This window comes from Thalassophryne amazonica, chromosome 13 (assembly GCF_902500255.1).
Source record: "Thalassophryne amazonica chromosome 13, fThaAma1.1, whole genome shotgun sequence".
In the NCBI taxonomy this organism is placed as follows: domain Eukaryota; kingdom Metazoa; phylum Chordata; class Actinopteri; order Batrachoidiformes; family Batrachoididae; genus Thalassophryne; species Thalassophryne amazonica.
The window spans coordinates 25,344,305-25,360,126 of NC_047115.1; the positions used below are offsets into that span (position 1 = coordinate 25,344,305).

At 38.8% G+C, this 15,822-nt stretch overlaps 1 protein-coding gene across 1 annotated transcript in view; it reads left to right on the forward strand.

Annotated features, from left to right (window-relative positions):
• Window positions 1-15,822, forward strand: part of LOC117523766 (ryanodine receptor 2-like) — a 224,174-nt gene that overhangs the window by 12,606 nt on the left and 195,746 nt on the right. The window contains 14 exon segments of the mRNA XM_034185382.1: window positions 2,180-2,254; window positions 2,410-2,488; window positions 3,141-3,256; window positions 4,378-4,501; window positions 5,319-5,415; window positions 5,495-5,569; window positions 7,945-8,101; window positions 8,268-8,432; window positions 8,563-8,684; window positions 9,285-9,468; window positions 9,541-9,676; window positions 9,843-9,938; window positions 11,666-11,784; window positions 13,940-14,073. Coding sequence (XP_034041273.1) covers window positions 2,180-2,254; window positions 2,410-2,488; window positions 3,141-3,256; window positions 4,378-4,501; window positions 5,319-5,415; window positions 5,495-5,569; window positions 7,945-8,101; window positions 8,268-8,432; window positions 8,563-8,684; window positions 9,285-9,468; window positions 9,541-9,676; window positions 9,843-9,938; window positions 11,666-11,784; window positions 13,940-14,073 — 1,679 coding nt within the window.

Genomic DNA, 15,822 nt, shown 5'->3' on the forward strand with positions numbered 1-15,822 from the left:
TATCATCTTGAGAAATGATTTCATCATCCCCAAACATCCTTTCAATTGATGGGATAAGAAAAGTGTCCAAAATATCAACGTAAACTTGTGCATTTATTGATGATGTAATGACAGCCATCTCCCCAGTGCCTTTACCTGACATGCAGCCCCATATCATCAATGACTGTGGAAATTTACATGTTCTCTTCAGACAGTCATCTTTATAAATCTCACTGGAATGGCACCAAACAAAAGTTCCAGCATCATCACCTTGCCCAATGCAGATTCGAGATTCATCCTGAATATGACTTTCATACCAGTCATCCACAGTCCACGATTGCTTTTCCTTAGCCCATTGTAACCTTGTTTTTTTCTGTTTAGGTGTTAATGATGGCTTTCATTTACCTTTTCTGTATGTAAATCCCATTTCCTTTAGGCGGTTTTTTACAGTTCGGTCACAGATGTTGACTCCAGCTTCCTTCCATTCATTCCTCATTTGTTGTGCATTTTCGCTTTTTGAGACATATTGCTTTAAGTTTTCTGTCTTGATGCTTTGATGTCTTCCTTGGTCTACCAGTATGTTTGCCTTTAACAACCTTCCCATGTTGTTTGTATTTGGTCCAGAGTTTAGACACAACTGACTGTGAACAACCAACATCTTTTGCAACATTGCGTGATGATTTACCCTCTTTTAAGAGTTTGATAATCCTCTCCTTTGTTTCAATTGACATCTCCTCGTGTTGGAGGCATGAATTCGTGTCAGTCCATTTTCGCTTTTTGAGACATATTGCTTTAAGTTTTCTGTCTTGATGCTTTGATGTCTTCCTTGGTCTACCAGTATGTTTGCCTTTAACAACCATCCCATGTTGTTTGTATTTGGTCCAGAGTTTAGACACAACTGACTGTGAACAACCAACATCTTTTGCAACATTGCGTGATGATTTACCCTCTTTTAAGAGTTTGATAATCCTCTCCTTTGTTTCAATTGACATCTCTCGTGTTGGAGGCATGATTCGTGTCAGTCCACTTGGTGCAACAGCTCTCCAAGGTGTGATCACTCCTTTTTAGATGCAGACTAATGAGCAGATCTCATTTGATGCAGGTGTTAGTTTTGGGAATGAAAATTTACAGGGTGATTCCATAATTTATTCCTCAGAATTGAGTGAGTCCATATTTTTTTCCCTCTGCTTGGTCTAAAAAAGTAACTGTTACTGACTGCCACAATTTTTTTTTCCTGATTTCTTATAGTGTTTCTTAAAGCCAGAAAGTTGCCATTTGAAATGACTTTAGTTTGTCTGTGATCTGCTTTTTTTCTACAAAATTAAACAACTGAATGAACATCCTCCGAGGCCGGTGATTCCATAATTATTGCCAGGGGTTGTAATAACGTGTTGACAGCATTTTTCATACATCTGCATATGCTGGCTAAATTGTCATGGTGTGACAGCTGCATAACTTATTTGATGTAGCCACCGTATTCACCAAATTTTTTATAAGTTGCATAAAACTGCGTAATCATCAAGGTGTGGCAGTGCCCACACTCTGCATTCATTTCATCCATATTTGGGTCTGTTACAGATGCAAATTAAGAGTAGTTACCACCAGAAATCATGTGTTTGCAGGCAAAGATCAGTTGAGACCAAAAAATACACAAAGAAGGACAGTTAACAATGGTGGAATATTTTGAGGAGAGTTTTCTATGACCTTGTCATGAAGTGATTGTGTCATCACAAATCACAGTCTCAACCACTAAATGCACTTTTTTTTTTTTTTTACAACAAATGAATTATCCAACCTGAAATAAATGAACATGAGGGACACATTTTGATGACAATGGCTTTCTTCTTTATGTACTGGGTTCTACTTCATTACTGTTCTTTATTGTTTACTTCTTTTCAAAAGGGACACAACATCTTACATGGAAAGCACATATGCAGTATAGGTGCAGCCCAAGTTGCAGCACTACAATTACATTCATTGCAGTGTTCTGTTATTGTGCACACCGCAATTGTTGGAGCTATAATTGAATGGAATAGTTAAATATTGATTATTCCCCCGTTTCCCATTATGAAAAGTCAAATATCAGCCATGGGGTAAAAAAAACATATTTTGTTACTGTGTTATTTCAGTTTGCTTTATATGTGTCTGTGCCATTTTGACTTTATTTGTGTGCTTTGCTGGTTTGCTAAATGCTTTATAGGCAGGAGGTGGAGGTGGCCATCGCACCCTTCTCTACGGTCAGGCAGTGTTGTTCCAACACTCCTACAGTGGCATGGTCAGTCTTAGTGCTGTGATACAGATATGAATTACAGGGTTTCAGTCTTAAGTCTTTCATTTACACTGTAGTTGCATAACTCTTTTAAAAAATACTAACAGTGTTTGCTTACTGAAATATAGATCCACTATTTGTTGGTTTTTTTGCCCCTGCAGTATCTCAGCTGCTTGTCCTCATCTCAGGCTTCCACTGACAAATTGGCTTTTGATGTTGGTCTGCAAGACAATAAAACAGGTATTTCCTATTGGAACAATTAATATGTCAGATAAATTCTGATTTTAGCATGACTAGAGTACACCAAGACCTTCTAAGGATCACACACTAGACTAAACAGAATATTGATTATTTTGCTTGTGATTACTTAAACAAAATGTATCAGCTTTTCACCAAATTCAAACTGAACATCTTAAGTGAGAGTATTACAGATTATTCTGAATTTGAGCATCATTGGGCTTCAGCAAGACCAATTTACTACTGTAATGTACTGTTTCTCATTTTATTATTTTATATATATATATATATATATATATATATATATATATATATATATATATATATATATATATAACTGTTCTAGCTTTCAATTTTGAAAGCAGAACTCCAATATTCTATTCACCCAATCCTGATGTGATATTGTGTTTGAGCCAAACCTGCCTTCACCGGACACACACACATGCACACGCACACAAGACATGCCTCAGTGAATGTCTCCTATTTGGTCTAAAAGCCATTTTACCCAAGTGTGCTTTCTTGTTGGCATTTAAGCAAAATGTAGTGGTGCTCTGATTTTTTAATGTATATATAAATAATGTATATAAATAATGTATGTGTGTGTATGTATATAAAATATTTGTTTTCTGACATGTTCTTTTTGTGTGTGGCTCAGGTGACTCATGTTGGTGGATAGTCCACCCAGCATCCAGACAGAGGTCAGAGGGTGAGAAGGTCCGTGTTGGAGATGACCTCATACTAGCTCAGTGTGTCCTCTGAGAGGAATATCTGGTGTTCAGTTTAGGATTCAGTTTTTTAATGCATAGACTATCTTATAATTTGTAGGAGATGTTCAGGTGACAACATTCTGTTGATACAAATGTCTGTAATGACTGTTCATTTATCCCAGTTGGCATATGTGCTGTTCGAGATGAGTTGTTGGATAGAAGCATTTACATGTATTGGCTCCATTCCTCCTATTGCATATGAATATCTAGATGCAAGTATAGCAATGTCCATTTGAGTTATTTTCTTATTAATAGGAATCGTATAATACCACTTTTCATGTGCAGTAGAATACTGGTACTTTCAGTATCTGCTGAGACTGAACCAATCTGCCACTGTTTACCCCCATCCTAAAAACTACTAATCTGTGAATAATACATTTGTCTGGATGCACTTTGCTAACCTAGTCCTCTAACAAGACATCAACACAAACTGAGAAACAAGTATTCTGCTCCCCTCAAGTAAAACATGCATAGCCAACGTCGTCTCAACATAGTGTGTAATGGCATCACAAAAAATTATTTACTCTATTAGTTTGTGATACTATCATGAAATGTAGTAGATTTTCATGATGGTATCACAATCTAATTTCTTAATAGTATCGTGGAATAATAAACAATAATAAACAGGTTTTTTTTTAGGATCGGCTGTGGGCTTTTTGGGCTGTTATGGTTAGGGTTAGACAACACCATCAAGAAAATCTACTGCATTTCATGATGATATCACAGTCTAATAGTATGACGCTGTGCTGACGTGGTCCACAGCATGACTTAGATGTGCAATAGAAAAATCAGATTGGCTCATTCTGTGTCAGACCGATACAGGTCTGCATTGCCAGATCAGTGCACCCATAGTTGTTACATTACCAATCCTCTGGTTAGGTAAGCCATAGAAACAGAACTATTTGTTAAATCAAGCATGCAAACCCATTTAAATAAAAGTAAACTAGATTAATTTACTATATTTTTCATCATGGTACACTAGCAGCCATGTTCTTTTTGTTATTTCTTTTCACTTCATATTGTACTTTGTCTTCTGTTGTCTGTGTGATTTTTGTGTTCACCCAAAAAGTTACAACTGCCTCACTTAGATTTCATGTTACTGAGCCAAGTGTTTTTTCTTCGTAGCACCTGTCCTTTAGTGCTGTAATTGACAACAGAAGTCTGAGTGACAGTCTGGTTGTTAATGCAGCTTTCCAGCAGACTCTCTGGAGCGTCACTCCCATCTGCTCTGGAGGTGGAGTTGCTCAAGGTGAATTTTTGTTTATTTGTTTGTTTGCGTAAAGCTCAGTTGATAAAACAAACATTTACTAATCAACAAGCAGTTCAATCTCTAGATGTGACTGAGATTTGAAGTATCCCCAAGAAAGATACTGAACCCCATAACCGCTCAACCTTTGGGCATGTTGTCCTGACACATTGACCAACATGAATGTGGAAAGAATGAAAAGTAAGTCCATTTGGCTGTTCCCTCAGCCGATCTGAGGTGGTTCTGCATGTTGGTTGGGCACAAGTTTCACACCTGTGCCGGAACATGTGAAAAACAACAACAAAAATCTACTTGTACTGGTCAGGAAATGTGGCTTTATGCCTATGTCTGCAAACTGATGTTGGTAATGAGCATAAATTAGTTTGCAAACTTTCTCAAATTGGAATTAGACATACCAAACTACTGACAGTCCTGCAAGCATGTACTACAAAGTACACTTTCTGTGTTGTTCAGCATGTAGTACGCTCTAAAAATGAACCGCTGTCTCAATGAGAACAAGGTGATGGAACAATTTGCATAGATTTTTTTAAAGTTAGTTCAACTTAACTAAAGTTATTTCAACTTAACTAGAGAAGTCTTTTGGCATTAACTCATTTGAAAGTTGAAATAACTAAGTTGAAATACCTTTAAAAAAATATATGCAAATTGTTACATACATTTTTCTCATTGAGACAGCAGTTCCTTTTTTAGAGTGCAGTTACTCTTATTTAGGCTTCAGCTGTAGCCAAGATTGGGCTGGTATTAACAAAGTTGTAGTAATCAAGAAGGATTATGTTGGTTTTTGTTGTACTAATTCCAGGATACCTGAAGGGTGGCGACACATTGCGGTTACTCCACAGCCACAGTGATGCATGTCTGACTATTCCCTCTACAGAGCAGGGAGAGGAACTGCAGCGGTCAGTTGTACAGACTAATATCCTCATGTCTGTTGGAAAGAAGTTTGTTTCTTCTGTAGTCACATCCTTTGTCTTGCAGGGTAATGCATTATGAGATTGGATCAGTATCCAGCCATGCCCGCTCTCTATGGAGGCTGGAGGCTTTGCATGTTGTGTAAGTTCATGTAGAATGTGAAAATCAGCTCACTTAGTTTCAAACAATGTATAACATCATATTAAGCTAACATATGTATTCAAATGAAAAGGGATTTTTGCTGAGACCAGAAAAGTTGGAATCAAGCAGGCTGTTAGTGATTATTGTAAGGCTTCTCTTACACATACTGCAAAAATGATAGTTGTTTATATATAATATTACCACAGGTACCAATCAATGAATGGTGGTGCAGTAGTTTGATATACAGTTGTGCTCAAAGGTTTACATACCCTGGCAGAATTTTTGCTTTTTTTGCCATTTTAAGAGAATATGAATGACAACACAAAACTTTTTTTTTTCACTCATGGTTAGTGGTTGGGTGAAGCCATTTATTGTCAAACAACTGTGTTTCCTCTTTTAAATCAAAATGACAAGAGAACTACCCAAATGACCCTGATCAAAAGTTTACATACCCCTCTTCTTAATACTGTGTATTTCCCCTTTAACATCAACGACAGCTTGGAGTCTTTTGTGGTAGTTTTGGACGAGGCTCTCTGATGGTAAAGCTGCCACTGACTATGTCTGGGACTTTATTTATATTAATTACAAAGAAATACAAACAGTATGGCACTTTATGGTAAATCTGCATGGAGTAGACAATTCTCAAAAACTGAGTGACTGTGCAAGAAGGAGAAGAGTGAGGAAAGCCACCAAGACGCCCAGCTTTACAAAAAAAAGAGTCCAGATGTGCACTGACACTGGCTTCAGTTCTTGCAAGCCTGGATAAGTCTTACCAGTCTCAAAATTTTTCTGTGTAGGCTCTCAGTTGTCCAGGTGGTTTCCATAGTAGAGAAGCTTGAATCTTCGACTGGACTGGGTTGCTTGATGCGAGGATGTTTCGCTTCAAATCGCAGAAGCTTCCTCAGCTAAAATTCTTGCTCTGGCAGTCTGACTTCTGTCTTGACTCTTGTAGAGAAGAATAAACTGAAGCCACAAAAGCTGGAGTTTTAAACCTAACTAGACCCTTCCTAAGGAGAGGCAGACTGCTGTGGGATAGTGACTAAACAATAGCTCTAATTAGCACCTATTGTGCTCTAGTTAGCACCCTCTTAATGACAGGGCAGCTGTCCCTCCTAATGATGGAACGGACGCCTCTCCTGATGGGTCCCTTGACAACTCTCCTGATGACGTGAATGACTCATTACCATTAACAAAAGACTGAAACTGCTTTGACCTGAGTACCCCATTGTAAACAGGGGACAAAGCGTGTCTCAGACCCCCTCCCTGGTTAAGGCTGGGTTTAAACTGTTTCACATAATGCCTCCTTGACCCCTCTCTCAAACCATTTCTTCTCTCTGGCTAAGATTTTAACTTCCTTGTCCTCAAATGTGTGGTTAGTGTCTTTAAGGTGGAGATGAACTGCAGACTGAGGTCCACTGGTGCCCTCTGTGCGGTGCTGGTATAGCCTTTTGTGTAAAGGTTGCTTAGTCTCACCTATGTAGTGTCCGTTACATTTTTCATCACATCTGATAGAGTACTCTACATTGCTCTGTTTGTAACTAGGCATCCTGTCCTTAGGGTGAACTAATTTCTGTCTCAAGGTGTTAACCGGTTTAAAGTAAACTGGGATTTTGTGCTGTCTGAAGATCCTCTGTAGTTTTTCCCCTACTCCTGCTAAATAAGGGAGAGACACTCCTCTTCTTCTTGTCTCCTGTCTATCTGGTCTCTTTGTTCTCTGGGACTTCTGCACTTTGTCCAGGGACCATCGTGGGTACCTCTCCTTAGGAGGGGTCTGGTTAGGTTTAAAACTCCAGCTTTTGTGGCTTTGGTTTATTCTTCTCTACAAGAGTCAAGACAGAAGTCAGACTACCAGAGCAAGAATTTTAGCTGAGGAAGCTTCTGCGATTTGAAGCAAAACGTCCTCGCGTCAAGCAACCCAGTCCAGTCGAAGATTCAAGCTTCTCTACTACAGTCTCAAAATAATTTTTTTCTGTCACACTGCAAGACTAGAAAAACAATAAACCTTGGGGAGGTGATGGTCTCGTGGTTAAGTGTTGGGATTGAGACTAGAGGATCCTTGGTTCAAACCCCAACTTGACCAGAAAATCACTAAGAGCCCTTGGGCAATGTCCATAGTCTCCAGTTGCTCCCGGTGTGTAGTGAGCACCTTGTATGGCAGCACCCTGACATCAGGGTGAATGTGAGGCATTATTGTAAAGCACTTTGAGCATCTGATGCAGATGGAAAGGCGCTATATAAATATAGTCCATTTAACATTTATTTACCAAACCAGAATGGAGGTAGTATTCTGTCTCCTGTTGCTTGAATTGTGAAGATGATTACGCTGGATTTCCAATGACCATAAATGCACACACCTTACTCTGCATGATTCTCAGGTGGAGTGGTCGTCATACTCACTGGGGACAGCCCTTCCGATTGTGTCACGTGACTACTGGCAGATATTTGGGTCTTACAGAGGAAAATGGTCTGCATCTGGTTGATCGGGAAAAGGCTGATATAAGCACAGCCTCATTCTGCTTTCGATCCTCAAAGGTCAGAATTCACATGAGAAATACATTTTCTTTTCAGTTTCCAACATATAAATTTCCACATATTGGACAGTAGTGTGTTAAGTATAGTTTTGCAATTCATTAATGTAGACACTGTGCAACATATATGCATGGACATCTCTTTACGGCAAATATCCCCCCGTTGGCAGGAGAGACTTGACTGTGGCTCAAAGACTAATGCTGATGGAATGGGAACCCCGGAAATCAAGTATGGAGACTCCATCTGTTTTGTGCAGCATGTTGAGTCTGGCTTGTGGCTCACCTATCAAGCCACTGATTCCAAGCATGCTCGCATGATTGGCACACAGCGGAAGGTAAGGCCACAAATTCTAAATATTTATTTTTATGTGTAAGCTTCAACACATCTTATGAGAATATTTGGAATCAAGGTGTAACGTAATGAATTGATGAAGAAAAAAAATGACTGTGTGATGTCCTTTTCAGGCCATTTTGCACAGCGAGGGCCATATGGACGATGGGCTGACACTGTCTCGTTCTAAGAAAAAAGACTCTCACACTGCTCGATATATCCGAAGTGCAGTCCATCTCTTCGCGTGCTTTATCAGGTAGTGTAAACCATGTTGATAACCCAGTTTATCGCATGAATGCAGGAGCATTTCAAGGGACTTCAGGGGCTCCAGGCAAAACTGACCCTCCCAGCCAATGCGCATCCTTGTAGTCTTTATTTTCACAAGGATAAACCAAGTGAAAACTCTGCATACATACACACAAAAATACAGCATAATATATGTTATAACAATGCTGCATTCTGTCTGTAAAGTAGGCTGCTGCTGCTCTGCATTTGATAGCATGATAGTCGCATGGGGTCTAATTTGGGGTAGTTTCTGGCAGTGTTATTGCAGTCTTCTTGGCTATAAATGGCCCATCATAGAATTTAAGTGGTTTCTCACAAAATTGCCATTGCTGTAAATTATCTAATGTCATCAACTGTTTTCGTGGGGGCCTCTTCCCAGTCAGGGGTCTTAGACAATTGCCTAATTTGTCTGCTATGTTGTGATGTCCTTGTGTGAACATGTCAGGTAGTCTGTGAAGCACCATGATGCTACATAAATAAGCTGAATTCAATGGAGTGTGGACCACTACTGAAGACGTGGTCAGATCACCTGCATGATTTGCTGTTGTTTGCAAAATCCACTTTTTTTCAGGAATATGGAGAGTCCTAGTCAACATGAAAACCTCCCACTAGTCAACCTACCGGTGGACTTGTTGACATGTAGTCTGCAGGACTTAATAAACTATTTCCAACCTCCGCCAGAGGGGCTTGACCAGGAAGCTAAGCAGAACAGCATGACAGTGCTAAAGAGTCGTCAGAACATGTTTCAAGAGGAGGTGAATCATTATTTCTTTTCTAATCCTGTATATTTGTCATTCACTCACATTAATGTACTCTTTTCTCATCAGGGTGTGATTAATCTGGTTCTGGAGTCTATTGAACGCCTGCACCAACAAAGCAGTGCATCTCATTTTGGTGAAGCTCCACAGTGCTACACAGGAGAAGAGTGGGAGAACATTCTCAAATGTTTCTATGAGCTACTCTGTGAGCAGTAATACACTACACCATAAATGGATCAGTATCGCTATTAATTTTCCACAACTGACACCAACAGTATGGTAGAGGACAATGACAAAAATCACAGTCCTCATTTGGTGGAAGTGTCTTTATGCTTAAGATTCCACCAGTTGTCTTCTTTTCTCATTTACAGCTGCTCTGCTCAGAGGAAACCATGCAAGCTGTGCACATTTCTCAAGTTCTCTCGACTGGCTGATTAGCAGACTAAATCAGCTGGAAGCTTCCACTGGTTTGTCATATTTACCAATTTTACCACTAAAACTGTTTATATTTTGCAAAACAATGGTGGGGAAAAACCATGAATACAACCCCTGGCAAAAATTATGGAATCACCGGCCTCAGTGGATGTTCATTCAGTTGTTTAATTTTGTAGAAAAAAAGCAGATCACAGACATGACACAAAACTAAAGTAATTTCAAATGGCAACTTTCTGGCTTTAAGAAACACTATAAGAAATCAAGAAAAAAAGATTGTGGCAGTCAGTAACGGTTACTTTTTTAGACCAAGCAGAGGAAAAAAATATGGAATCACTCAATTCTGAGGAAAAAATTATGGAATCACCCTGTAAATTTTCATCCCCCAAATTAACACCTGCATCAAATCAGATCTGCTCATTGACATTGACCCTATGCCATGACATTGACCCTATGTGTCTTTTTGCAAGGAATGTTCTATGGCAAGATGCATTATCATCTTGAAAAATGATTTCATCATCCCCAAACATCCTTTCAATTGTCCAAAATATCAACATAAACTTGTGCATTTATTGATGATGTAATGACAGCCATCTCCCCAGTGCCTTTACCTGACATGCAGCCCCATATCATCAATGACTGTGGAAATTTACATGTTCTCTTCAGGCAGTCATCTTTATAAATCTCATTGGAAAGGCACCAAACAAAAGTTCCAGCATCATCACCTTGCCCAATGCAGATTCGAGATTCATCACTGAATATGACTTTCATCCAGTCATCCACAGTCCACAATTGCTTTTCCTTAGCCCATTGTAACCTTGTTTTTTTCTGTTTAGGTGTTAATGATGCCTTTCGTTTAGCTTTTCTGTATGTAAATCCCATTTCCTTTAGGCGGTTTCTTACAGTTCGGTCACAGACGTTGACTCCAGTTTCCTCCCATTCGTTCCTCATTTGTTTTGTTGTACATTTTTCGATTTTTGAGACATATTGCTTTAAGTTTTCTGTCTTGATGCTTTGATGTCTTCCTTGGTCTACCAGTATGTTTGTCTTTAACAACCTTCCCATGTTGTTTGTATTTGGTCCAGAGTTTAGACACAGCTGACTGTGAACAACCAACATCTTTTGCAACATTGCGTGATGATTTACTCTCTTTTAAGAGTTTGATAGTCCTCTCCTTTGTTTCAATTGACATCTCTCGTGTTGGAGCCATGATTCATGTCAGTCCACTTGGTGCAACAGCTCTCCAAGGTGTGTTCACTCCTTTTTAGATGCAGACTAACGAGCAGATCTGATATGATGCAGGTGTTAGTTTTGGGGATGAAAATTTACAGGGTGATTCCATAATTTTTTTCTCAGAATTGAGTGATTCCGTATTTTTTTCCTCTGCTTGGTCTAAAAAAGTAACCGTTACTGACTGCCACAATCTTTTTTTTCCTGATTTCTTATAGTGTTTCTTAAAGCCAGAAAGTTGCCATTTGAAATGACTTTAGTTTTGTGTCATGTCTGTGATCTGCTTTTTTTCTACAAAATTAAACAACTGAATGAACATCCTCCGAGGCCGGTGATTCCATAATTTTTGCCAGGGGTTGTATAATCATCAGTTACGAACATCAGTTAAAACTGGACAAAATGTAGTTTTGTTTGTCTGACACGAGTTGACACATTTTCCTTCAACATCATAGCAAAATAAAGACATATATGCAGTAAATTCTCTACTTTATCTGTGCAGTGTTACACAGTTGTAGTTATGTGTCATGTGCAGGAGTTCTGGATGTTCTGCATTGTGTCCTGGTGGAAAGTCCCGAAGCACTCAATGCCATCAAAGAAGGACACATTCTTTCCATTATTTCTTTTTTAGAAAAGCATGGATGGAATCACAAGGTAATTTATGCAGGGTTTTAATATGTGTAAAATATATTTTAAAATGTTTGATGTGAACATGACATGTTATCCTATTTTTAAAACTATTTCTAAAGACTGGGAGCATAATTAGGAATTACTTTTTTTTTTTTTTTTTGCTGTTAGCATTCACATGCAGTTGCTAGTTCCAACCAGTAAGTCACATCTGTAAACACTAGAGTCCCTTTATTCAGAGAGTAGCAACAGTCATGTGACTCATGGTGCCATCTTGGGGCCAAAGTAGCATTCGCTGTTAATCTATCTGCATGTGTATTCAGCTGTTTTATTAATTTATTTGCTGAAAATGCCAGGTTGTTGTGCATTTGGATGCACAAATAGACACAAGAGCTTCAAGATGTACAGATTCCCTTCAGATCCTAACTGAAGAAAAATTTGAGAAAATAAAGTCAGCCATGTGGAACTCAAGCGACTTCATTGTCAAAGCTTTGAATTTAGTATTCAGTCCCACTTACAGTAAAACTCGCCTACACGTCATCGTATAAACTGGATATTTTTGTATGGTTTTCCATGTAATAAACGGCGTATGTAAAGGATTTTGTTTAACAGATTTTTGCTCGCATCGGATAAAATGTCCTGTTCGATCGCAATGTATTTCCATTAAAACTCCTTGCATGCAACTGGACAGATCAGTTTGGACTTGCATAGTAACAGAGGTACAAAATTAAAGTTCAGTGCTCTGACACTCGCCGATTCGAGTAAAGTGGGACCAAAGTCATTTCCCTCATTAAAAGCCCGACTGTTTATTTTTTTCACACCGTGCTCAGACACTGACCCGAAGCCTGACGTGCACCTTTTAAATCAGACACCACAAAAGGCTGTGATTTGACACTTTTCTGCTTTCATGCTTTCCTCTCACATTTTAGTAGTTTTTGCAGTGAGCGCGCTGATTACATTTCGGGATCACATACATTTGGCAGAAGAGTTCAGAAATTTACAACACTGAGTTGGAAAAATAGGAAATTGTTCACCTTACCTTTAATTGGAGGTGATGATTGTAGAAAAAAAAGCTTGTTGAGGGACAAATTAGTCCAGAATAAAGCATAATCCAGCGACGGAGAACTTTAAAACTGTCACACACATTGATGTCATAACATGGAGTTCCAGAGTTTCAGAAGCATTAATTTATCAGGCTTTAAATTAATTAAATAAATCATCATAAATGGTAACTTAACTATATTTATATTTATTTTGATAGTACCTGCACCTGGATGTGTTTCTGTATGTGGTTAACTGCTAAAAAAAAGTTGAAAACATAAAAGGCTTGTTCAGTAGCTCAGTATAATTGGCCCCAAAATGGCGCCGTGTTCTCAGTTGATTCTACTCTAAATAAAGGGACTCTAGTAAATATGGCCCCTCTTTTTCACAAATTTCAGTGAAATTTTTAAATTGATTTTAGAGTAATCTTATAAAGTATGGAGAAAAAAAAATCCCACACGTTCAGATGAGGTAAAAACAAAGGCGATATCTTGATGATCTATGGCGCATAGCACAAGTGCATTTGTGGTTTGTCTAATTGCTCCTTTTATTTAGCGGGCACGTAATCTGACCACAAAATACTGTAGGTATTGGATTTATTATCCTCTGCCAGCCATAAGGAAATATGTGTCACTAAGTCTTTCCTGTGCCTGTGATAATTTCAGCAAAATTTATTGGCTTTTCACCAAATTTGAACTGGACATCCTAAATGAGTGTATCTCAAATGAGTTTGAATTTGAGCATGATTGGGTTTCACCAAGACCCTCTTAACTATCACCCTGTTTGATGAACAGAGTATTGATTCTTGTGGCAATGACAAATTGTACCAAATTTTTGTGTAGCTAGCTGAATGATATAAATATTTACAACCAACGTTACATTTTAATAGTTAATCCTTCAGAAATTTTATAAGTGGTAGTATTTTGCACCAGTGGATTTATGTATTCTTGGGAACAGTATTCAGTTGAATGGGAAAGTGTGCCTAAAATTTTGACTGGTACTGACATAGTCAGTGTCTTTACAATCAGAATTTGAAACACGTCTTGTGGCAGTTCATGATCAGGTGCCAAATGTAGAGGTGGGACCCCTGCTGTTTTTCTTAAGATTGTGCAGGATAAAACGGCGAGGGTTTGTGTTCCAGGTGCTGGAGGTGCTGTCCTCTCTGTGTGTATGCCATGGTGTAGCGGTGCGATCTAATCAGAACCTTATCTGTGACAACCTGCTGCCAGACAGAGACTTACTGCTGCAAACCCGTCTGGCTAATCACGTCACCAGGTACAATTTGCAGTCGTTTTTCTCACTGTGAGTTTTACATCTTTTGTCGGTCTCTTTAACAAACCAGTTTGTTACAATACAGATATCGCCACATTAAACTCATGTTTGTGGAATACAGTGTATCCTCCCGTGTTACCTCATTCCTTCTTTCTTATTTCTCACAGGGAATCATTGAATTTTCATTTTCTCGTACTTGTCATGCTTCCTCATGCAATAATTTAGCTAAGCCCTACTTATCAAGGAGTGAAATCTTGCTCCAACAGGCCTTGATATTCATGTTTTTTGAAGTATCTTCAGTGGTGCAAACATCCTTGAATGGGGGGTGGGAGACAACACTTCAGATCTTTCTGCATTGCAACACTCACGCTTCCTTTGTGCTTCTCTTAGTTAACGTGTTGCTTTTTTCCTTCATGTATTTTAATTTGCTTCACTGGCTTATTTTCCTGTTAATAAATTATTTTATTTTAATTCATGTATTATATAATACCGTAGACTAATAACAGTGATTCTGCTGCTCAGATGTCTCTGCCTCTTTAAATCAGAATTTGGAGAAGTTCCCTTTTGCCTCTGGTTAAATGGCTCATGCGTATTATTACTCAGATAGTCTTCAGCAAATTTCATTCCATTCCTTTTCACAATCTCTCAATTTGGACCATGTATGCCAGCATGCTCTAATTGCTGTTCTTTTTTTCTGTTTTAGCTTTTGGACTTACTTAAAACACAATTTGTGCTCTGTTCAAGCCACCACATTTTGTCAAAGAATTCTCATTATCTTGCTTTATTAGCAGCGTTTTTTCCTTTATTCTTACATTTTACTTTCATATTCATGTCACTTGCTAAGTATATTCAATTTAATTCAGTTTAATTTATTTTATTTGCATAGCACCAAATCACAACAGTGGTACTTCAAGGCACAAGACATGAGTAAGGTCTAACATTCCGACCCCCCCCCCCCCCCCCCCCCCCCAAAACACGCACATAGGCGACAATCATAAGGAAAAATTCCCTGTGGTGATAATCAGGAAGAAACCTCAAGCAGATCAGACCCAGAGGGGTGACCCACTGCTTAGGCCATTCTAACAGTTGCAAGGTTTTTACACATTGTACAAGAGTTTCTTTACAGAAGAGCAACAAAAACAGAGCCCTTAATTGAAAATAAAGTAGAGTCCATCTTGGGTCTCTTATACATAGGCATCCATGTCCAGCACTGGTAGGCTGCAAGGTCAGTCTGGCACCCTGGGTTGCAGGGCCAGGATCAGTCACTGGTGTTGTCAGTGCCTTGGACAGAGAGAAAAACAGCAGAGTCTGTCTGCCGGGAAATAACTGCTCCTGGGGCATTAATTCACCAGCAGTAAATCAACAGGGAAGCAAAGAGATGGCTAAAGGTACCTTGACATTTGGCCAAACTTGATCCCTGCACTGGCAGTGCCACAGACTAAACTTGTTGTAAACTGTGTGTGAGCTGTGTGCTGCTGCGTGCAAGTGCGCAAAGAAAATTTTGAAATACATGTGAACATTCTATTACATACATACAATCTATTCAAAAACACTGTGTCACTGCAACTCATTGCGTCAGCACAGCTCATCAGAACAAGATTTAACATCAGACGGGATGTTAAATCTATAATAAACATAATTTTACAGATACTCATAAGAAGGAAAAAAATGTAACTGTTTTACCAAGCCATTACAATACAAATATTACAAATAATTACCTTTGAGACAGTTCCAAATGCGTTCTCTGCGTCA